This window comes from Phaenicophaeus curvirostris, chromosome 2 (assembly GCF_032191515.1).
Source record: "Phaenicophaeus curvirostris isolate KB17595 chromosome 2, BPBGC_Pcur_1.0, whole genome shotgun sequence".
NCBI lineage: Eukaryota > Metazoa > Chordata > Aves > Cuculiformes > Cuculidae > Phaenicophaeus > Phaenicophaeus curvirostris.
In genome coordinates, this window is record NC_091393.1 from 42,042,221 (window position 1) to 42,061,487 (window position 19,267).

Sequence of the window (19,267 nt, forward strand, 5' to 3'; positions counted from 1 at the left end):
AAAAACTTCATACAAGATAACTTGGTTGGGCTGCAAAAGGACTTAACTGAGCTTCTCATCAAATGTACTAAACTCAAGAAGACTTTCTGCATCTGTTAAAAAATGAATAAATAAGAACTTTTTACTGTAGAAAACATCAGCAAATGAAGGTCTTAGTAATGTTATTTGGAAAATAAATATCTTTAAATAAGAAATGCAGAAGTGTTTTCTTAATAAATTGTGACATGGCAGAATAGACTTTCCACAGCCAAACATTATCTTATTTGGAAGATTCTGAATGCTCTCAGCATTGGAAGACAAACAAAATTTATAGCAAGTAATCTGTCCTTACATATGTAATTGGCATACTTTCATCAAAGTGTCCTGGCGCATATCAATAAGCTGTTAGATCATTAGTTTATCTAGTACCAAGATGCTTGCCAAACTTCTGAGTCTGAAAGTGGGGTTGGTGAGTCACAGTTTTGAAAGCTGCAGAAACAGTTCAGAAAAATGTAACCTTTAGCTGGTAGAAACCCTAGAGAGCTGCAAAGATGTATAATATATATGCTTTTGAACTTTAAAATGGAAAAGAGAAAAGCCATCAACAGACCTTTTATATGTGCATGTGTTTTTCTTCCTCTCCTCAGCACTTAGGTAACTATAAAATGGCTAAAATCAACACATAAAATGTCAGGTTTGAAAGGGCATGTATGCAAAGAAAGGATTTTGGGCTGAGGATGTGGTTCAGAGTACTGACTGTAACAACAATTTGTCCAGTTATCAGCTGAAGTAAAAGCACGGGTTTTGGCCTTCAGTTGAGCAACAGATTTGGAACAAGAGAGCATGCTAACTTGAGATAACGTTCACAATTTTGTGCTTCTCTGCTGATACCAAGCACGATTTATTGAAGGGAGAGGAAATAGAAGGAAAGAAAATAGGCTGGAAAATGGACTAATGAGGCTCTAGCCATTGCATTATCCCAGCTGGGTTGTGTATGTGCGTCAGCATGGTGGCAATCATGAACTTTCTTTCTGCCACTGCAGCTCAGGTAAGTGTGACCCTGATCTCATTTCCTGCCTCCCTTCATTCACGCCAGTTTCTTCAGATTGTGGTTCTTAAATTAGAAATCCATTCTTGCTTTGCCTCACAACCTGTATTTGGAAAATAAATAAAGCTTATTTCGTAACTAATGGCTAAGGACAGTTATGTCATTGAAGTTTTCTGAATAATGTTAATTAAGCACAACCTATTAAGCACAACCTATAAAGTAGGCATAATCTACAAGCATAAGAAGAAAACTAATTTTACAGAGTGCTAAAAGCTTCAGGAAAGATTGCAGTTTTTCCTGTAAATGTATGCTTTCTTTATTGTATTAGTTACTGTTGCAGAAATGTTGAGGTTGAAGTTGAGAAGTGGTACAGTTTATTTTGCAGTATTTTAAAGTCCAGTAATCTCTCTGTAACAAACCCCCATCTACTTCAAAATCCTGATCTTTGTATTATTATCTTAATAACTTTCTGGAGCATCTTTTTCTATAACTAGTACTGATGGAACAGGCAGGAGTTCTCTAAGCCCTTCACAAAATTTATACTGGGTTTCATGAAGTATTATTGCTTAATATGAAAGTACAGAAGAAAGAATATTCACTGAAGGAAGACTGTGGGGAAAAAAACATTGCATCAGGCAAGTGCTGAATTGCTGAATATATCGCTGTAGACTTTATTTGAAGGTTACCTTATTATAACCATTAAATCAAATTGTTTCCCTTTTTTTTCTTGTTTATGTATCTAGGTTAAACATTTGAAATAGAGATAACATAGTACAAAAAAAGGAATATGTATCTAGGCAAATTAATTTCTGTTTCTGCTATTGGACTATAAATTCATTGGCATCCATTGAAACGTCCTGTTTTATGCGAGCTCTTTTCATCATAGAAACTGTCTGATGTGAACATTTTGTGGTAAGACCCTGATCTCAATTGCCCTGATGTACATCCAGAGGGGATGGGAGATTGCTCCTGGGGGATTGCTCTGGATTTACAGCAGTTGAGTTTTTACTCAGTTTGGGTCCTCTGTGGTGAAAGAAACCTATTTATGGTAAACGAAACTAAATCTTCCCCCCCTCCCCCTCCATCTCCCAGCTGTGGGAGACTGACCCTTGACTAATGTCAAGTGGAGACTATCTTGCCTTTGTACAAAACATTGAATCATTTCCTCAGTTGAGAAGTTAATTTTTCTCAGTGACCCTTTTGTTTTTTCCCCCCCCGATGACGTACTCGACACACAAGAAGCTTTTTTATTTGTATAGCTTGAAATTGTTTCAGCTTTTCTGATTTTTAAAAGCCGGGAGGTTTTTCCAGTGGTGATTGGCTTCTCTGTTAGTTTTGTGATGGCAGTTTATTTGAGGAGAGAGGGGAAGCCAGAGCTGCTGGCACCTTCCTGGCTGTTCATTCCTCTCTGTGACTGCCCACAGTTTAAGCAGTGGCTTTATTCTGTAGCTCACGCCCAGCCCCTCTTCAAGAAAGACCATGTTGTGGGGCTTCAAGGCATACCTGAACCATGAACTTTAAGGTACTTAGCATTCTGGGGAGCAGAATTGGGCAGGTTGGCCAACTGACCATACTAGGTGACCCTTTTCCATGTAGGCTGGCTGTTCTCCAGCAACTGACAGCTAATAAGAAAGCAAGCAATGTGGTTATTTCCAGGTAGCTTCCTTGTCTGCTGTGAAGCTTTCTATGTGCCAACACTGAAATAGTACGTCTGTTGTAGACATTTGCTGAAAATGTGGTGGCAAAGTATGATCTATCTTATAACAGTGTGAAAGCAATTTTTGCCATAGTTACATGTTATCACTTTGGATAGCAGAATGCCATGGAACAGACCTGGCTTGCTTTCTTGCACAGTATCCAGCTGCAGTTGCCACCTCTGGGGCGAATGTAGCAACAATGCTGCTGCAGAGAGATTCACACTCTTTTACAGGAGAATAGAGAGTTTGTTTTATGACATGATTGTTAAGGACTTGTTTTTTGTAGCAGATATCACCTATATTGAAAGGCTGAAGCCCAGCAATCTACCTGTATGTCATGTGATCCTGTATGTGAATTTGTAGTTTATTTATTCATTTTAAACATATTCAACTTTCATTTCCCTCTTGGCAACATTTCAGCTTCCCTTTGGTATTTTGCTGTAGTCAGCTGAAAGACATTGAGATCACATTCTAGTTGTTTCTGAGTGTCTCTGGTACTCCTCAACCTCTTTTTGCTGTCCTGTAAGTACCCTTTTTCTTATGCTCTAATTTGCTGTACTCTACCATTTGTGTTATCTACCTCTTTTAGGATGTTTTTAAACCATTTTAACAAGGTTTCATAGACATCTAGCATTCCTAATAAACTTTAATTATAAAGAGCTGTGTTTGTCTCCATACCGCTTTGAACAAACTAAGCAAGAGAGAAGTTCCCCTTTATTTAAATGTACGTAGCTTGCCAGCACTCTCCTGCTCTCTGGGCTCTATGCACCTTGGAGCCTTTCTAGGCTCTCCATTGAACCACTAAAGTAAGAATCTTCTTTGACGTAGTAAACGTGGTTATATTGTTTTTTTTAAAAAGATACTCTAGATTATACATTCAAATGTTATTCTTTGGCAGTGACCGTTGGAGCTTTAGGGGGTTCCCTGCAGAGAAGTACAGAAACAGGTTCAGTTTCTCTTGTGGGTATCTGTCTTCCTTCTCCAGAGGGGAAGAGAGATTCATGAGGCAAAACTGTTCAAATGGCCCTTCAAACACAGACTGTCAAGTCAGTCCTGTAGAGACATGCATATCACAGCGAGGTTTCTGGAGCTTTCTGTGTTCAGGAGAGGGGCAGATTTAGGCTTGATATAAGGAAGAATTTCTTCACTATGAGAGCGGTGAGGCACTGGCACAGGTTGCCCAGGGAAGCTGTGGCTGCCCCATCCCTGGAGGTGTTCAAGGCCAGGTTGGATGGGGCCTTGGGTAACCTGGTCTAGTGGGATGTCCCTGCCCATGGCAGGGGGGTTGGAACTAGATGATCATTATGGTCCCTTCCAACCCAAACTATTCTATGATTCTATGATTCTGTGATTCTATGATTCTATGGTTCTATGAATCTGATATGGAGCACTGGCCATGAACAGCTCTGAGGTGGGCACAGGTAGCTCCTCATGCTTGGACCTGGCTTTCATACAGTCCTCACAGATTTGAGTAATGCTTTATACTTCAGGGAAGAGTGCTGAAATGTCTAAGGCAGGAACAAATCTTGCTCATCAGTCCCTTACCCCACTGGAATAAATGAGCAGAGCTTTTGTGGAGGAACATCTGCAGAGATTTATTTGCTGTCAGCTCTCTCATCTGTTTCATTGAACAAATCTGTAGTGGTTTGGCTGATGTTATAAGGAGCAGAATGTGACATTTTCTCAAACTCAGTGTGGCATACAGGTCTGGTCAGTGAAAGGTCATGTCTTCCTGGCTGCAGTCAAGAAAATCCAGAATTTATTTTTTTTTTTATTTTGAGAAAACCACAAATAAAAACTGCCATAAAAATGTAGCAGAGAAGACCGGAGAAAATGTTTCCCATGGCACCTGTAGTCTTCTGTAGCTCTTTGAAACAAGAGATTATCTGCAGAAAAAAAGTCTACCCTGAAATCAGACCATCTGCAGTTCTCTACCATGATTCATGCAAGACTAGGAAGTTGGTGTATGCTCTACTAATCTCCAGTGTTGAGTGGAGTTTAGAAAAAAGATGATCCACCATCTCTAGGGATATGTGCTACTCAGAAAAACATGGCAAGTATCCTTCTTATTTTTGATCTTTTGAAGATACAGGTTTTAATGCAGAAGTAAATGCCAGTACATAAAATAAGGAGTATGTGTTTTGAGTACTACAGCCACATCAGCATAGCCCCTGAAAAATCTGCACTCATCAGTCAGTATAATTTCCAGGTTTATGTTCTGAAAAGCTCAACTCCAACAAAACAAAACTTCTCTGGAGTTTCCATTGGATGATGCAATTAGATATGTGTTTCTGGGAAAGATGCATCTTTGTAGAATGTGTCTTTCAAAATGGTCAATTCAATCCGTCTAGAAACAGAAGTATAAGTTCAGTGATAATGAAAAAAATTCAGTCAGTGATAATGCCTGTATTCCTTCTCTCCCTGCCTGTGCTTAATAAGACAAAATGGGAAAAAAATAACTTCTGAGGAATTTGAAGTGGAGTGATGGAGCGGGGAGAGAGGATAGATTAATCTACACTGCCAGGTGTCAGACTGTAATATGATTATTCTGGCAAAGCTAAAAAAGGAAATGTTCAGAGCTCATAGACATTTTGGAAGAGGTTATTAGCTTAGCAGATGGGAAAAAAATTGTTTCTAACCATTCAGCAGTTCCTGAACTCGCACAATGTGTTACACAGGTACATATACACCTGGCCAGATGCCGTGGAGGCTGCAGAATCCTAAGAGGAGTTTGCAAAGGTGGTATTTCCAATTAAACATAAAATCCAAAGGCCACAAAATGTCAACACTGAACAGTAATCTTTCACTACTGGAAATGGGTTCTTTCAGGCATCTCATTCCTTGGCATTGGAGTGCCTTCGCCTAATCTGTAGAAACTCAAGCTGACTAGCTTCCCACTCCACTAACTGTTCTGTCTCCCCGTGCCAGCCCCTGCCTACAGGCAGGCAACTCTTCAGCAGCATTCAGTGGATTCTCTCTTGCCTGGACCTAGTAAAAAAGTTTGTTGAAACTGAGGTGACTCAGGAATGGCATTGTTCCAACAGACTCCTGCGCAGCGGAAGTGTGGATTCCTTTACAAAAAAAAAAAGGGGCAGTGATCAGTAGGAAAATCTTAACCAATTCTGGTCCAAAGGAAAGCAAAGTTAAAACATTTGCTCAGACAGATTTTGCTTGCTGCTTTTGCTACTCCTTGTGGGAGAATGTCTCTGGTTTGACATGTCAAAATTAGACCCAGTTCTCACTCAGAATATAGCAGACTAAATGTTAAATTGAAAATAATAAAGAAGGAGTGAAAGAGATTTGATTGTTAAGCCCTTAAAACTAAAATATTCAGTGTGCAGACCTCTCAACTACTGTTGTTTGTATTACAAATAGGAACAAGACTTGCTGGCTTTCTTATATTTTGATTTCCATCCCTCTACTTTTCCTTAAGTGTCTGTGGCCTACATAGATTACAAGTTTGATAAAAGTTCAGTGCTGGTGGCATTCCATTTAAAATAGATTGAGTCCAGCCATACTTCATTCAAGTAGTTTATAAATAGCACAGTTTAACTTTCTACTCTGTTGTCTTTTACATAGTCCTGTATGTAATGGCTGTTTTCACAGCCTCATTTTTATCTGGGATATAAATACACATTTTGGCCCCTATTTAAAGCACTTGATCCAGGTGTTTCTATAGCAGGGCATGTTTACTGAAGGATCATCTACCAAAATGATAAAGACTCTTTTAAAGCCATCTGCCTTAATTAGAGATAATTTTAATTAAATTAATTTAAAATACATTCATTCAAATTATCTGACTGCCAGCCCACTACATGCCTTAGAAATGACTGTTTGGTGTTTGTTCTGAAACAACAGATAGGCTATAATGTTTGAAGGTAGGGATTTGCTTGCAGGGCTTAACATTTTTGAGAGGCAATAATTTTCCTCAATTGCTGAGTAAGCTCAGGAAGACCATAAAATAATTTCCTTAGCATATTTTACTAGAATTTTGATCAAAATATGTCTGTTTTACTGAACTAGTCTATAACCATGAAGCTCTAAGATAGGAAGGCTGTTTTAATGTCCTAGACTAAGGACATTGGAGGGTAATAGAAATGATTCATACTTTTCATAAAATAGAAGTATATTGAAAGGCTAAAGAAATTAAACTAAATGAATCCCAGGTGTAATTCTACTGACTTGTTTAGCCTTATAAGTAGTATGAATTTCACCTATTAGGCCTATTCTCGTAGGGAAAAGAGACACTGAAATAACATGGAAGTCAGGGAGGTTTGTAAATCGCTGTGATCAATCATATCCTTTCCATAAAGATGTGGAGGAAACAAATGGAGTAATCTAAAAATAGGAAGGCAGGAACAAGTGTAGTACTGCAGATAAACACTTCGCCTAAAGCATAAAAGTAATCTGACATAAGTTGTTAGGAAAAAGTTCTTGGTGTGTACTGTGGCTAATCATACAGCCTATTTGTTTCCATCATTAGTCCTCAAGAGATTGTGGGTTTGAGATTTTTTTTTTCAATTATTCAAAATTCTGTTTTATTGATGCTGTTCACTGGAGCAGGGTATAACTGGCTCATTCCCACAAAATTTAGGTACGAGATGCTCCCAAATATTTGTGTCCCCATATTCTCTATTCTGTGGAAAAATTTGGTAAGTTTTTTCCCCAGTCTCAGTTTTCTGGCAGAGGAGTAAATTTGAGACTTGCTTTGTTCTGATCATTTGTGCCTTTACGTGTATATAAGTACCCCGTGCTCTGTGACCATCAAGGTGTGATCATGGATGTTCTGAAGAAATAACAGACAAATGAATAACCAGGAACTGTATTGCAGGTGTCTGATCCACTGGAGACAACTCTTGCCTCCAGATCTGAGTGGGAGAAATCTGACCCAGTGATCTGCTCCGGAACATTAAAGAGCACATTCCTAGTGCTGTCTCCTGTCTGTACTATCAAATTTTAATGGAAAGAACAGAAGCCTTGCAATTAGATAAAGTTAAGTACACGCATAACTGCGGGATCAAAATGTAAGCCTGTACTATCAGGATACATTGCAGTGAATTATAATTGATTGAATTAATTTTTTATTTGTGAGTTAAAGTAAATATAATTGGGCAGTCTTGTGAATCAAGGTCATTACTCAGCTTAAATTATAAGGCTAAAGGAGGACACATTTCTCAAATCTCAGTCTGTTTTCTTGGTGAGTCGCCACGGAATGGGGCAGTTTTTTCTACCTGTAATTTTATTAAAGTTAGTAAATGGGACTACAGCCAAGATTGAACAAGTACGTTTTAGAGTATATGCCCTGGATGGAATTCTGTTGGAGTAGGCATGATGTATGTTGAAGAATGAAATGAAAATGAAAAATTATTCATTTGACGTTGAAGAAATGTTGTATCTGAAGGAAAAATATATGTCAAAGCATAAATAAAATATAAATGGAGCATACAGAGCAGGAAGGTGAGGGTCCAGATTTAAAATGCAATTTTAGAAGGCAGTGCAGAAAAGTTGTATAACATAACTTCTCAAAATGTAGCCCTATGTCCTATTGATTTTCCGTCTTTGTGAATGTTAACTGATAGGCTGAGCATAGTGGCAGGAAAGTTCAGTAACTTATTAAAGGATTCCAGTGCACCAGGATGACTTGCAGCTGTGGGTTGTATCCATTTTGTTTGTATTAAACTCTACATCCCAAATGACTGTTTTCTGCTGGGACTCACCTATAGTTCACAGATTACTGTGAAAAGCACTGTGATCTCTGTTGGTTCATCTTCCACTGAGGGCAAACTGAACCAAAATTATTTTGTAGAACTTTCTGGCACCCATGGTAGCCTAAGGACATGGTCAAGCCAAAGTTTTTAAGGAGAGAAAATATATTTTATTAGTTAGAAAAATGTCATTGGAAAAACTTCTGGATAGACCAGCTCTCCTTCAAAGTGAGCTGGCTTTATAGAATTATCCTCCAATAGTTTATATTTGGAAAAGCAAAGCCCTTTTACTGCCCTTGAACTGAATTAATAAAATAATATTTTATTAACTAAATAAACATTTACTGAGCTGTGCAAACATGATTTTCTTTCCAACATCCTATTCAGTGAAGAACGCCAAATTATTTTGGATTGGATTACCAGGACCATTTGTGGATGAACCAGAAGAACAATTCAGGAAAACCAGATTATTTGTGGAGTAGAAGAAGTGACTGAACTGAGAGACAAAACACATAATTATGGGGGAAATAGTTATGCATAACTTCACAGTGAAAGCAAACACTGCTGAAACCCTGAGAACTATGTTTGAGTGAAGTGCTGGGATAATGTCTACAAGATATGTTAGCAGCTTTTTGGCTGGTATTTTTTTTTTTTTTTGTGAACAGGCTGGAAGAGATGCTCTCATCACCAGTAAACACTAGTGAAATAATTGAAGTTGACAACTGCATTCCCTTTCAGACTGGTGCTTGAGGAAGGTAGTTGAAGAATAAAAACCTGGAGTATTATATTTACTACTTACTTCTAAGAAAGACAAACAGGCTTTGTGGCAAATTGCTGTCCTAAAGAAAATAAAATTAGCTTTTAGTAGTACATTAGTACTTTTGTTGCCCAATAAAGACTTGAGAGTTAAGTTAGCTTTGATTTAATTGCTATATTCAAACTTCTATGAGTACGTAACAATTAATTACAAAGTTTCACTTCATTTTTTTGTTTTGTTTTCTGTGTAGGGTTTTTTTCCTATTTTTGTTTACATTGGTTTTGTTCGTTTATTTTTTAGTTAGAACAGACTGCTATGAGTAATTCTTGGTCTGGAAGTAGTGACTTCTCCTTCTGTGTGTTCAGCACTGTAAAATCAGAATGCAGAAATGAAAGATTTAAATAGGAAAGTTTTACTCCAACTTAAGGAGAAGAATGATGCTTGGATTTGGTTACACTTTAGCTTTTCCAGGCTGTTCATCAGACAGGAACCATGGCATTACAAGACAGAGTATTCTTTCCTGTCTTCGAGCAAGGAAGCACTAAGGTGTATGACTGTGATTGATAGTGAACTAAACACAAGTGTTTCGACATCAGTGAAGTGCAACTGAAGCTGGTCAGGGAAGAGGTTCACACATAAAGTGGGATCCTCTCTAGGTCTGATCCAGGCCACAAAAAATACAGCTTATAAGTTTGAAGGAGGGAGAACCATAAAAATAAGATATGAGTTATCTGTTTAGATGTATAATTGTGAAATGTTATCTGGCCATAACAAAGATGATAAAATCAAAAGTCAGCTTTCATTTGCATAACTGAATCTTAAAAAAGGATTTGGAAGGGTGGAGCTCTGTGGCTGGACTCAGAAAGTGTACAGTCTGTATGTGGGTAGGTGGAACAGGCAATATTTATACGTTTTGCAATAGGAAATGAAAACTCTGTCAGAAGAAATGGCCAAAATATAAGGGGAAGAATTAGGTTTGTTGCTTGGTTTGTTTCCATTGAGCTTCATATCTTATTCCATAGAAGGAGATTTCTTTCCAGCATCACCGATGCATTAGATTTTCTTCCTTGTTGAATTGTGTTTCCTGTGAAGTCGACTAAAGCTTATATCTGTCATAGCTTTTGGTCATTTGGAAAATGACTTGCTTGTTTGCTTAGTATTGACTGCCTTTAGTTAATGTCACTTCATTTATTTCTTCAGATAACTTCTGATTCAGTTGTCAGTATCATGACCTCTTCTCCTCTCTCCTGATTTTCTTTCACAATGGGAAAATTGTACTGTTACTTAGGACTGCTATTAGCGTCATAATGTGTTCTTCCATGCATTAGAGCACTGTGTGTGCTCAGGGTCAAACAGCTCACAATAAAGCTATTCTGCTTTTTGAGTTTGTGGAGAGTGAATTCCACTAGGGTATCTGTACGTTCTCCAGAAGCACAAAACCAGCATGACTGATAAGTTATGTGGCTTTTTTATCTCTTGTCTGTTCCGTGATTATAATATTGGTTTTATGAAAGTGATTAGAAAATTTAACTAAACATTTCAAAGGACCAATCTGAGGAAGAAAAATTTCATCCCGTTTCATATGTATTGGAAGTGGCTTCATGCCATACATACCTTTTAATGCTGGTGTAGCATACTGGATTACATCAGTCCTTTCAGCACCAGTACCTATACAAGTGGACACATATCCTTTTTAGGTAGGGTATACAAGAGTCAGCAAGAGTTAAGATATCTGCTGTATTTTGAGCTAAAAATTGATGAGGTTTGTGATGGTCCTTAATGAAAATAATTTTCCGTCTTGAACCTTTCCTCATGAGAGCATAGACAGGATTTATCTAGAAATTGATCTCACCAAGGGGCAAAATTTGTCAGCTCTCGTCTTTGACCTACATCTTTGGCCAGGGCTTTTAGATTCTGTACAAGATGACCAATGTCTTAGACCTTCATTCAATGCTTCTGAAAGCAACAAGGCAGGAAATGGAGGAATCGTGTAATCTTGGTATCCCAGACTGACTAGTTGGGACTAGGAAAATCATTTATGGAAACCATTTTTGCACATTATCAGTAAGGGTGTTGTCCCTGGTGCAAGAATGTGCAGTAGGTCACATATTCAGAGCAGAAGAAACACACAAAACCAAACCAAAAGTGAAAACCTGTTATACAATATACTAAATTTTAAAATATCATCCCAAAAATGTCATGTGTTATACTGGCTGTAATATCCAGACTGAGGCAAAAGATGTAGAAAGACATGCTTCTGCACTGTAGATTTACTGAGATAGGATATAATTTAGTTTCTGTGTATGGGAAAACAACTCAAGAATTTTTCAGAGAACATGCACTGAAGAAGCCATCTCAGTTGGTACAGGAAACTGAATCATTTAACATGCATAATAAAAGGAACTCTTTTCAACTTTAGTGATATATTAAAAAAACTGTAAGCCAATAAATATACTTCTTTCCCCGAGTGATTCACTTCTAACTTTTGTATAGTTAGCTACGCTAACTATACTACGCACTATACTATATACTGTAGTTAGCTATGCTAAATATATTCATGTTTTTATGTATTAAGAAATGTGTGGTCTCTTGTCCTAAGATCCAAACAGAATCAAGACTCCTGTGTTTGATACAGATATGGTAAATACCACTTGCTTATCTTTCTGTTTGCTTTCCAGCACTAGGTTTACAAGTATGTTACAAATATTACTGATGTGGAAAAACATGTAACAGGAATTTTTCTCACAGGAATAGTTATGCAAGTGTCCAGGTTACTGTTAGTCATCATCATAAGCTCTGGACTACCCAAAGCATGAATTTTCCTAGCTTTTTTCCCTTTTCTGTGGTCCAGTAGTGCTTCAGTATAAAGCATGAGGATTACATGAGCATATAAAATGAAGATGTGCCTATTCTGAGACCCTTGGGAAAAGGAGGCAAAGTTGTCAGGATGCACGTGCAGCACAAGAGGATGTGAAAGCATGGCAACTGCACAGCAAGGAGATGTGGTTTTCATCTCAGTTGTACAGTGGGAAGTACTTCTTTCAATAAGTTTTCTGTTCTCCTTACTTACAACTTTTGAACCTACAGACTTTTGAGGTAAAGGTGTTTGGAGAACACTCATTTCTTACAAGTAAATAAAACCCAACAAAACACAACCAAGAGGACTAAAGTTCTTTATGAATAAGATGCTGAAATGCATCTTACAGTAAGAGACCATTAAGACACAAAATAAATCAATCTAACTCTAAAAGTCCTTCTTGGCTGTTGTATTTTTTAGGTGTTTGTGAGAGAATTTCATGCTTTCCAGTTTGTTCCTACGAGGGGGCCTTCAAAAGGAAAAGTGTTTGGGAAGTGTTGCTTTCTCTGATAGTGCAGACAGAGGCTATTCATAAGAACTAACAGAAAAGTTTCTGAGAGGAGAGAAATGCCTGAGTGGCAAGGAGTGATCTGTTTGGTCTTTCAGTCTGCTGCATGGAGTTACAACAATACCAGTGTCAAAAACCTTCTGAAATTTCCTGAGGAACAGTTTGTCCTTCCAAGCAGGACAAAAACAGTATTTTGTCTCTGTGTAAGGCAGTAAAAAGATCAATTGAAAAAAGAGCTTTCACAAATATGTATGTTGGTGATTTATCTACTTTCTAACAGATAAGGTGAGGAAGAGACAGCGCTGACATTTAATATGGACCTTGGCACCTGCTACAACTGAACACTTTTTTCCCCTTGATCCTCAACACAAGATGTTTCAGGAGACTTATTTGTTCTTTTCCTTTGTTATTTACTTAAACAAATTCTCATCAGCTTCTGTGACTAATTTTCCCCCCAGAGGCTGTCTATACTGCTAGCAAAAGAAAACTCAAAGATCAACAAACTAGCTGTCTCACTGAGAGAAAATCCCACTGGTAATTTACCTGCTGTTGTTTTGTCTGAGGACACTTACTTAAATGTCTGATAGGTACAGTAATCGAGTTTTACTTTTGATTGTAGCCAGTTTTCACAAGCAGAACATTTCCTTTGCCCTTGCACGCCTAAGTGGTCTGTTGTGCATTCTCAGTTGTCCCACAGGGATTTCAAAGGTGCTTATGAGCAGATTAGCCTAGTGCTCCCAAAAAGCCCTTACTATTATGTTATGGCCCAGTAATGAGCTGCAAAGTCAGTCTGGTACCACGGAGAACTGATGAAATACTAGTTGGGGTGCCTTCAGTCTGTAATTTTAGAAGGTGAGCTTTTCTGGAGGTCCGCCTGTCTTCATGCTCTTGATCCTCTCCAAACAGCTACATCCTTTGTCAACTCTGTTTTCCACCCATTCCCCTCATGAGTTTGGGTGGACTAGTTTTTGCTATGTTAAAAAAAGGGAAATGGGGAAGTACAGAACCTTCTGTTCTCAAAACCAGTCACTATTCTTTTAAAGCTGCACACCATTAGTCTGGTGAGCAGTAACATGGGGGAAAATCACAATAGGAACTTGGAAACTGAGAGAAGCAACTGCATGCAGACATTGGCAAGGTGTAAGTATCTTTAAGGCTACAGCAAAATGGACTCAGTGAATCTGAAGGAGATGTTGCCAGCAGGAGGAGGAGTGGAATTGAGGAAACAGATGCTGTGCACATTGTGATTATTATTTACTCTGTGAGGAAGCATGACAAATACTACACATAACAGATACAAGAAGATGCCAAAAAGACAGTTATTCCCTGATGAATGTGTTAAAAAAACAAAAGGTAGAAACAGATGAAGAGTGGAGTAACTCTACATCCTTACTTGGATGTAGGCCTTAGAAAATACTCTTGTAAGACAGCATCAGAATCAAATGGAAGAAATTCCTTAGAACATTAAAGAACAAAATGCCATTTATCTAAAGTACAGATGCAAGCTATGTTTGGAAGTGGATATAAGTTTTCATTTTTATGGACCGAAGTGGACTTAATTTTTGATTAAACCATAAGCCTGTGTCTGTAAATATATTTCATTTTCCTTATTTTGACATTTCTTATCAAGTGCTGACCTTTCACATTTTAATGATCACATAGCATAATGCTGTATCTAACTGAGACTGTTGTTACATGTACTTTTCATATTGTCTCAATTTTGTATTCATGAATGTTCATGTACAGCTTTTATATTTTTGCTACTTATGGAAAAGATTCATTTGGACTTGACCTGATTGTTTACATCCAAGAAAGGAACTTTCTGCTAAATCTCCAGCTTAGAACTTTGGTTAAAGAAAGTGGTTTATTTACATGTTTAAGTTATCTTTCAGACTTGCAGATTTTACGCCTGCCTTCGTTTTTTACCAAGAAGGATGAATTTATTTTATTACGAAGTATTTAGAGATACAAAGACGATTAAGAATATTTATTCTTGTTATTGGAGTGATACAGCTGAAAAGCACTTTGAGGGAGAAAAGGAAAATGTTCTTTGTGCTGGAAACACCAGGTCAGCATCAGTAATCAAATTTCTGCCTCTTCCTTCCTGCACATCAGAGCAAGTTGTGATCTCTATGTGCCTTGTTTTTTCTATCCATGAAATGAGAGCACTGATATATTCCAGCCTTAAGAGAATTTTAGAATTGGGACTATGTGCTTTGCTTCTTATATGAGCAACACTACAATGACTGAGGTTTTCCTTGTCCAAATCTTATTCTAAATAAGACAAGCCAGTTGTCAACCAAAAGCTGACAGCCTTCCACCAGAATGGTCTCCAGCCCCATTTGTATCCCTTCCCACACAAAGCACTGACTGCAAATACACAGAGACAATATTCCTGTTCCCACATTGCACACAGAACTGCATTCACATAAAGCAAGTAAATATTGCTTTTAATTGAACAATTAATGCCTTATTATTAAAAATTACTGTTATCAGAAATTATTGTGTACAATTGTGGTACAATTGTCTTTTGTGATTCTTAATAATAAAGTTGCTAATGGCAGTTTTCACATGCCTGTGTGCCACTTGCAGTGAAGTATCACCTCATTTTGCTCCAGGTGTTCTCATTTAAGCTGATGCCCTGGGATGTGATCCCGTAAACACCTCTGTGCCTGATCCAAAGCCCATTTTGATCAGCAGGAGTTTTTTCCATTCAATTCAATGGGCTTTGAGGCAGGGATCAAGGGAGCAGAGCACTGTTGGTCCTATTATTTCCAGGATTCGATTATTCATTAGATAAAAGTCACAAGCACAAGCTGAGGTTAAACTGAGCTAACAAGGAGCAGAGGAAAACAAATTGGTTGATATCTGCAGGAAAAAGAAATTTTATGAAGAGTTTTAGTTTGTTGTTTCAGAGATCTTTTTAATATAATTTGCTTCTCTGTGAAAAGAGTTTGTTCTAACAAGATTGTAAATAAGAATCTAAACAAACAACATTTGTAATACAGAAAACATGCTTTGCTTCACAGAGACAGTACGACAAAATAGTTTCAATTCCCTTCTGAGTGGTTGTATGGCAAAACCACATAAAAAGAGGGATCAGGTCATAAAAAGATACACAAGTGACTGGCAGAAAGGGCTGCTGCTCACCTTATCCATAGGTTTCTTGTAAGTACAGAGGTGTTCATTGTGCTAGTCCGATGTGCAAATGGCGATATAAGGAAATGCATGGAGATTCTTTAATCTTCTTCTGGCACACAAACAAAACTTAAGCCCTCAGTATTGAAATATATGGCTTTTTTAGAACAAAAGACCCATTGGGCAAAGCCTATGGCTATTGTGTTGTTGAGCAGGTGATGAGCATCCATCAAGGCTACAGCTGTTTTCTTCTTACATTTGTTCCATGTGCAGATGTTGCTATGAGGAAAGGAGTCAGCAATGACTGATGTGGAGCCTGTGGTCACTGATTTTGTAGCATCAGGACGGGCAGGCCGCCGGAACGCCTTACCAGATATTCTGGGCTCTCCTGCTGGTGCTGGGACTTCAGACCTGCCACACAAACTGGCTGAGCTCTCTGTTTCAGAAGGTAATGGCTGCACATTCAAGAAACAGACGTTTTAATGCAGTTGTCCTTTGCTTTCTGCCACCATGCAGTTTTGATGTCAATACTAATATTTCTTTCTTCATTTAAGATTAAATTCAACCTCCCAAAGCAGTTACTACTTGTACCTCCTGATGAGACAAGTTAATTTTATGCCAGATTCAGTGTGTAGCAGCTTTGGGGAAAGGTGCTGGGAACTGAATTCCAGTTCCACTGAGGAAGAGCAAGCACAGTTGCATCACTGTGCAGCTTGTAAGCCCATCGCTCCAGCTATATGTTAGGGTCTACTTCTGCACAGAGGTAATTTAGCACAAGACAGCAAGCTACGCCGTTAATCCAATTACAGCTATCCTAGCTCAGACATATATATTTAGAGTAGGATTTACAGTGATTTCCTCTTGCTAGTAGGCTTTCACCTTTGCTGTCTGTGTGCTATTTTGCCATGTTCTTCAATTTGATAAGGTGCTCTGTTGATTTAGCACAGGTCTAATCAACACTAGCTTTACATTTGAGTTGCTTTTACTTTCAGGGGGATTTTCAGATTCAGAAAAATCCAGTTTCTGGTGCCTATGAAGTGAGATATACAGGTTGGCACTGAGCCTGGATTGCCTCTACGTTTTTAGGTTTAATTTGGAAGTTAGTTTTTCTTTTCATGCCTGTGGAGGGTATATGAATCTGAACTGAAGTAAGATTATAAGAGGGATTCCCACGCCCTGAGAATGCATGTCCATTACACGAAGTGATTTCAGGATGTTTACAGCTTCTTAAAGTTCCATAAAGGCTCCGTGTGTGTGTGTGTGTGTGTGTGTGTGTGTGAGAGAGAGAGAGAGAGAGAGAGAGAGAGATTGAGAGAGAGAGAGAGAGAGAGAATGAGAGAGAGAATGGTTCTTTGATTACAAGCAGTTCTTCCTTTGGTGTTTTATTTTGTATTCATGTATTTGGGGTTCTGCAGTCTAAACACGGTCCTGTCAAAGGAATGCTGGCCAGGTAGAAGGAACATTTCCAGGGGGAGTAAGAAGGGACTGAATGACCATATCCTCTTGAACCTAGGAAAGAGAGAGAAAAAAAAATCTGAATGGGTGCTGGAAGGAGGCGTTACTTTTGCAAAAGGAAAGCACAAAGATTTAAGGAGGAGAGAGGGTGGGCGTAAAGAAAAAAGGCAAAGACAACAAGGTCACATACCATCAGGCTGCAGTGCCATAGTGAGGGGAACTGGGAGAATCTGGAAGAGCAGGTAGGAAGAACAGTGGGCACTGTGTAAGGGTAAAGCTGGGAGGCCTATGAGTCCGGTTAAAACTCCTTTGTTTCAAGGATAATTTTCTCCCTAGGAATATGAAAAGTATATCCCTACAGGGTTTCTTCTAGTGTGTGTGACTGGAGCACTGGAAATACATTGCAAAGTACAGATATTTAATGCTTGGTTTTCAAATATTATGGGTTTTTTTATTCCAAATATCTCTTCCACCTGGCATGGTTCATGCACCATGACCAGGGGTCAAGCTCCAGCAGGAGAGATCTGTTTCCCTTATCAAAGGGAGATAGATGGGAATTTATATTGTTACTAGCATCAGGAGCTGTTGGAAGTGAAGTGACCAGTCCAACACACTGAAATATTCATTGCTACATTATGTCTAAATAACCTTTGCATTGTTTAGAGCAGTAAACCTTGAGGGGGATGCGCGATGTTAACAATGTTAAACAATGCACCAAAGAATACAACAGCTGTAGATAGGTCTGTCTTGTTTGCAGCATTTTGGCATCTGGAAAGCTTGGTAGTTGGAAAGAATATACTTCTAAAACATGCAAAATTTCTCTCTCAAGCTTCTTCTTTTTTGGTTTGTTTTTTTTTTTTCCCCTGCTTAAAAATAAAGATGAAAGAGTGAAAGTCTTCTTAAAAGAAATGTTATAGCACAGCATAAAATAACTACTTAGCCCTCCAGAAAGAATAATCCTCCTCTCCTGGTGCCTATCCAATGTGTTAAGAAGAAATTAAATGCAGCTACAATCATTTTAGCAAAATGTACTGATGCTTTCTTTCAAACACAAAGGCCAGCAATGCCAGGATTTGAAGAACAATTAAGAGCATGGAATTATCCTTTGCTTTTGTCATTGGCATATAGCTGTACCAGAGTTTGCCTGGAAGGAACAGTTTCTGTTATCAGCAATTTGCAGTAGTGATAATAGGAAATGAATACAAGATACCATTAGGTCCACTCTGACTGCTTGGATGGTTTTTGGGTTTGGGAATTTCACAAGTACCAGATGGGAATTGTAGCCTCATAATACTGCAACTTAAACTTCTGATGAGACAGCAGGTAAAATAAGGACAATTCATCAAAATGGAAAGCGAGTTCGGAAGTTCATATCCTGTGAAAGGGAAACTATTTGTTTCTGAAACATTTGGGACTCTAACAGGCACATCTTTTTGCCTGTTTCTAGCTTTAACAATAAGTCGTTAAAAAATATGAAAGCAATTTCCAGCTCAGAACAAAGAAGTTGGATAATTGAGAAAAGTGAAGAGATGGAAAATGTGGCTATATAAAGTATGCCCTATTTATTTTCTGCTCTGAAAGATTCAGTGAAGATTATGGGAAATGGTGAGGAAGACTCCCTCCATCTTGCTTCAGATCTGGCTAATGCTTGTTGGATCATACATTTCCTCTCTTTCTAAAATGCTGTCAGCTGCTGTCATAGTGAAAGGTCAGGAAAAGGATGTGCTAATATCTTTTGTCTGACTTAGAAAAGAGACTTTGCTTTATTTTTTTATGAATATACAAGGATCATTGCTGAGTGATATAAATTTCCAGGTACTCTGAAAGCCACAACAAATTAATGTGCTCATGATACAGACAGGAGAGATTTTGTCAGCAGCTGTTTATCTCAGAGCCAAACTCTGAAATGAAGACCATTTGTATCCTGTCTGATCATCCTCTGATGGTACATAAGTTTAGGAGGGCTGAGACTTTGCACAGGTGGGCTGGTGGGAGGCCGTACTGGCACAATGTTAAACAGTTTATGGGTGTCACTGGTGATCCATAGGTTGAAGAGGAGTTTGCAAGAAGTTTGAGAGCAAAGAGGTTATACTGGTCTCCCACATGTGGTAATCCGTGTTAGG

At 38.3% G+C, this 19,267-nt stretch overlaps 1 protein-coding gene across 3 annotated transcripts in view; it reads left to right on the top strand.

The window, feature by feature from the left end:
- The window catches only part of PKIB (cAMP-dependent protein kinase inhibitor beta), a 66,006-nt gene that overhangs the window by 44,617 nt on the left and 2,122 nt on the right, over positions 1–19,267 (top strand). For 2 of the 3 annotated variants that reach the window (XM_069851809.1, XM_069851807.1), the window contains exon 2: positions 15,963–16,137. In XM_069851809.1, coding sequence (XP_069707910.1) covers positions 15,990–16,137 — 148 coding nt within the window. In that variant the 5' untranslated portion in view covers positions 15,963–15,989. Of the gene's footprint in view, positions 1–3,177; positions 3,247–15,962; positions 16,138–19,267 lie in introns of those variants that run through there. The other variant, XM_069851808.1, reaches the window with a different exon arrangement.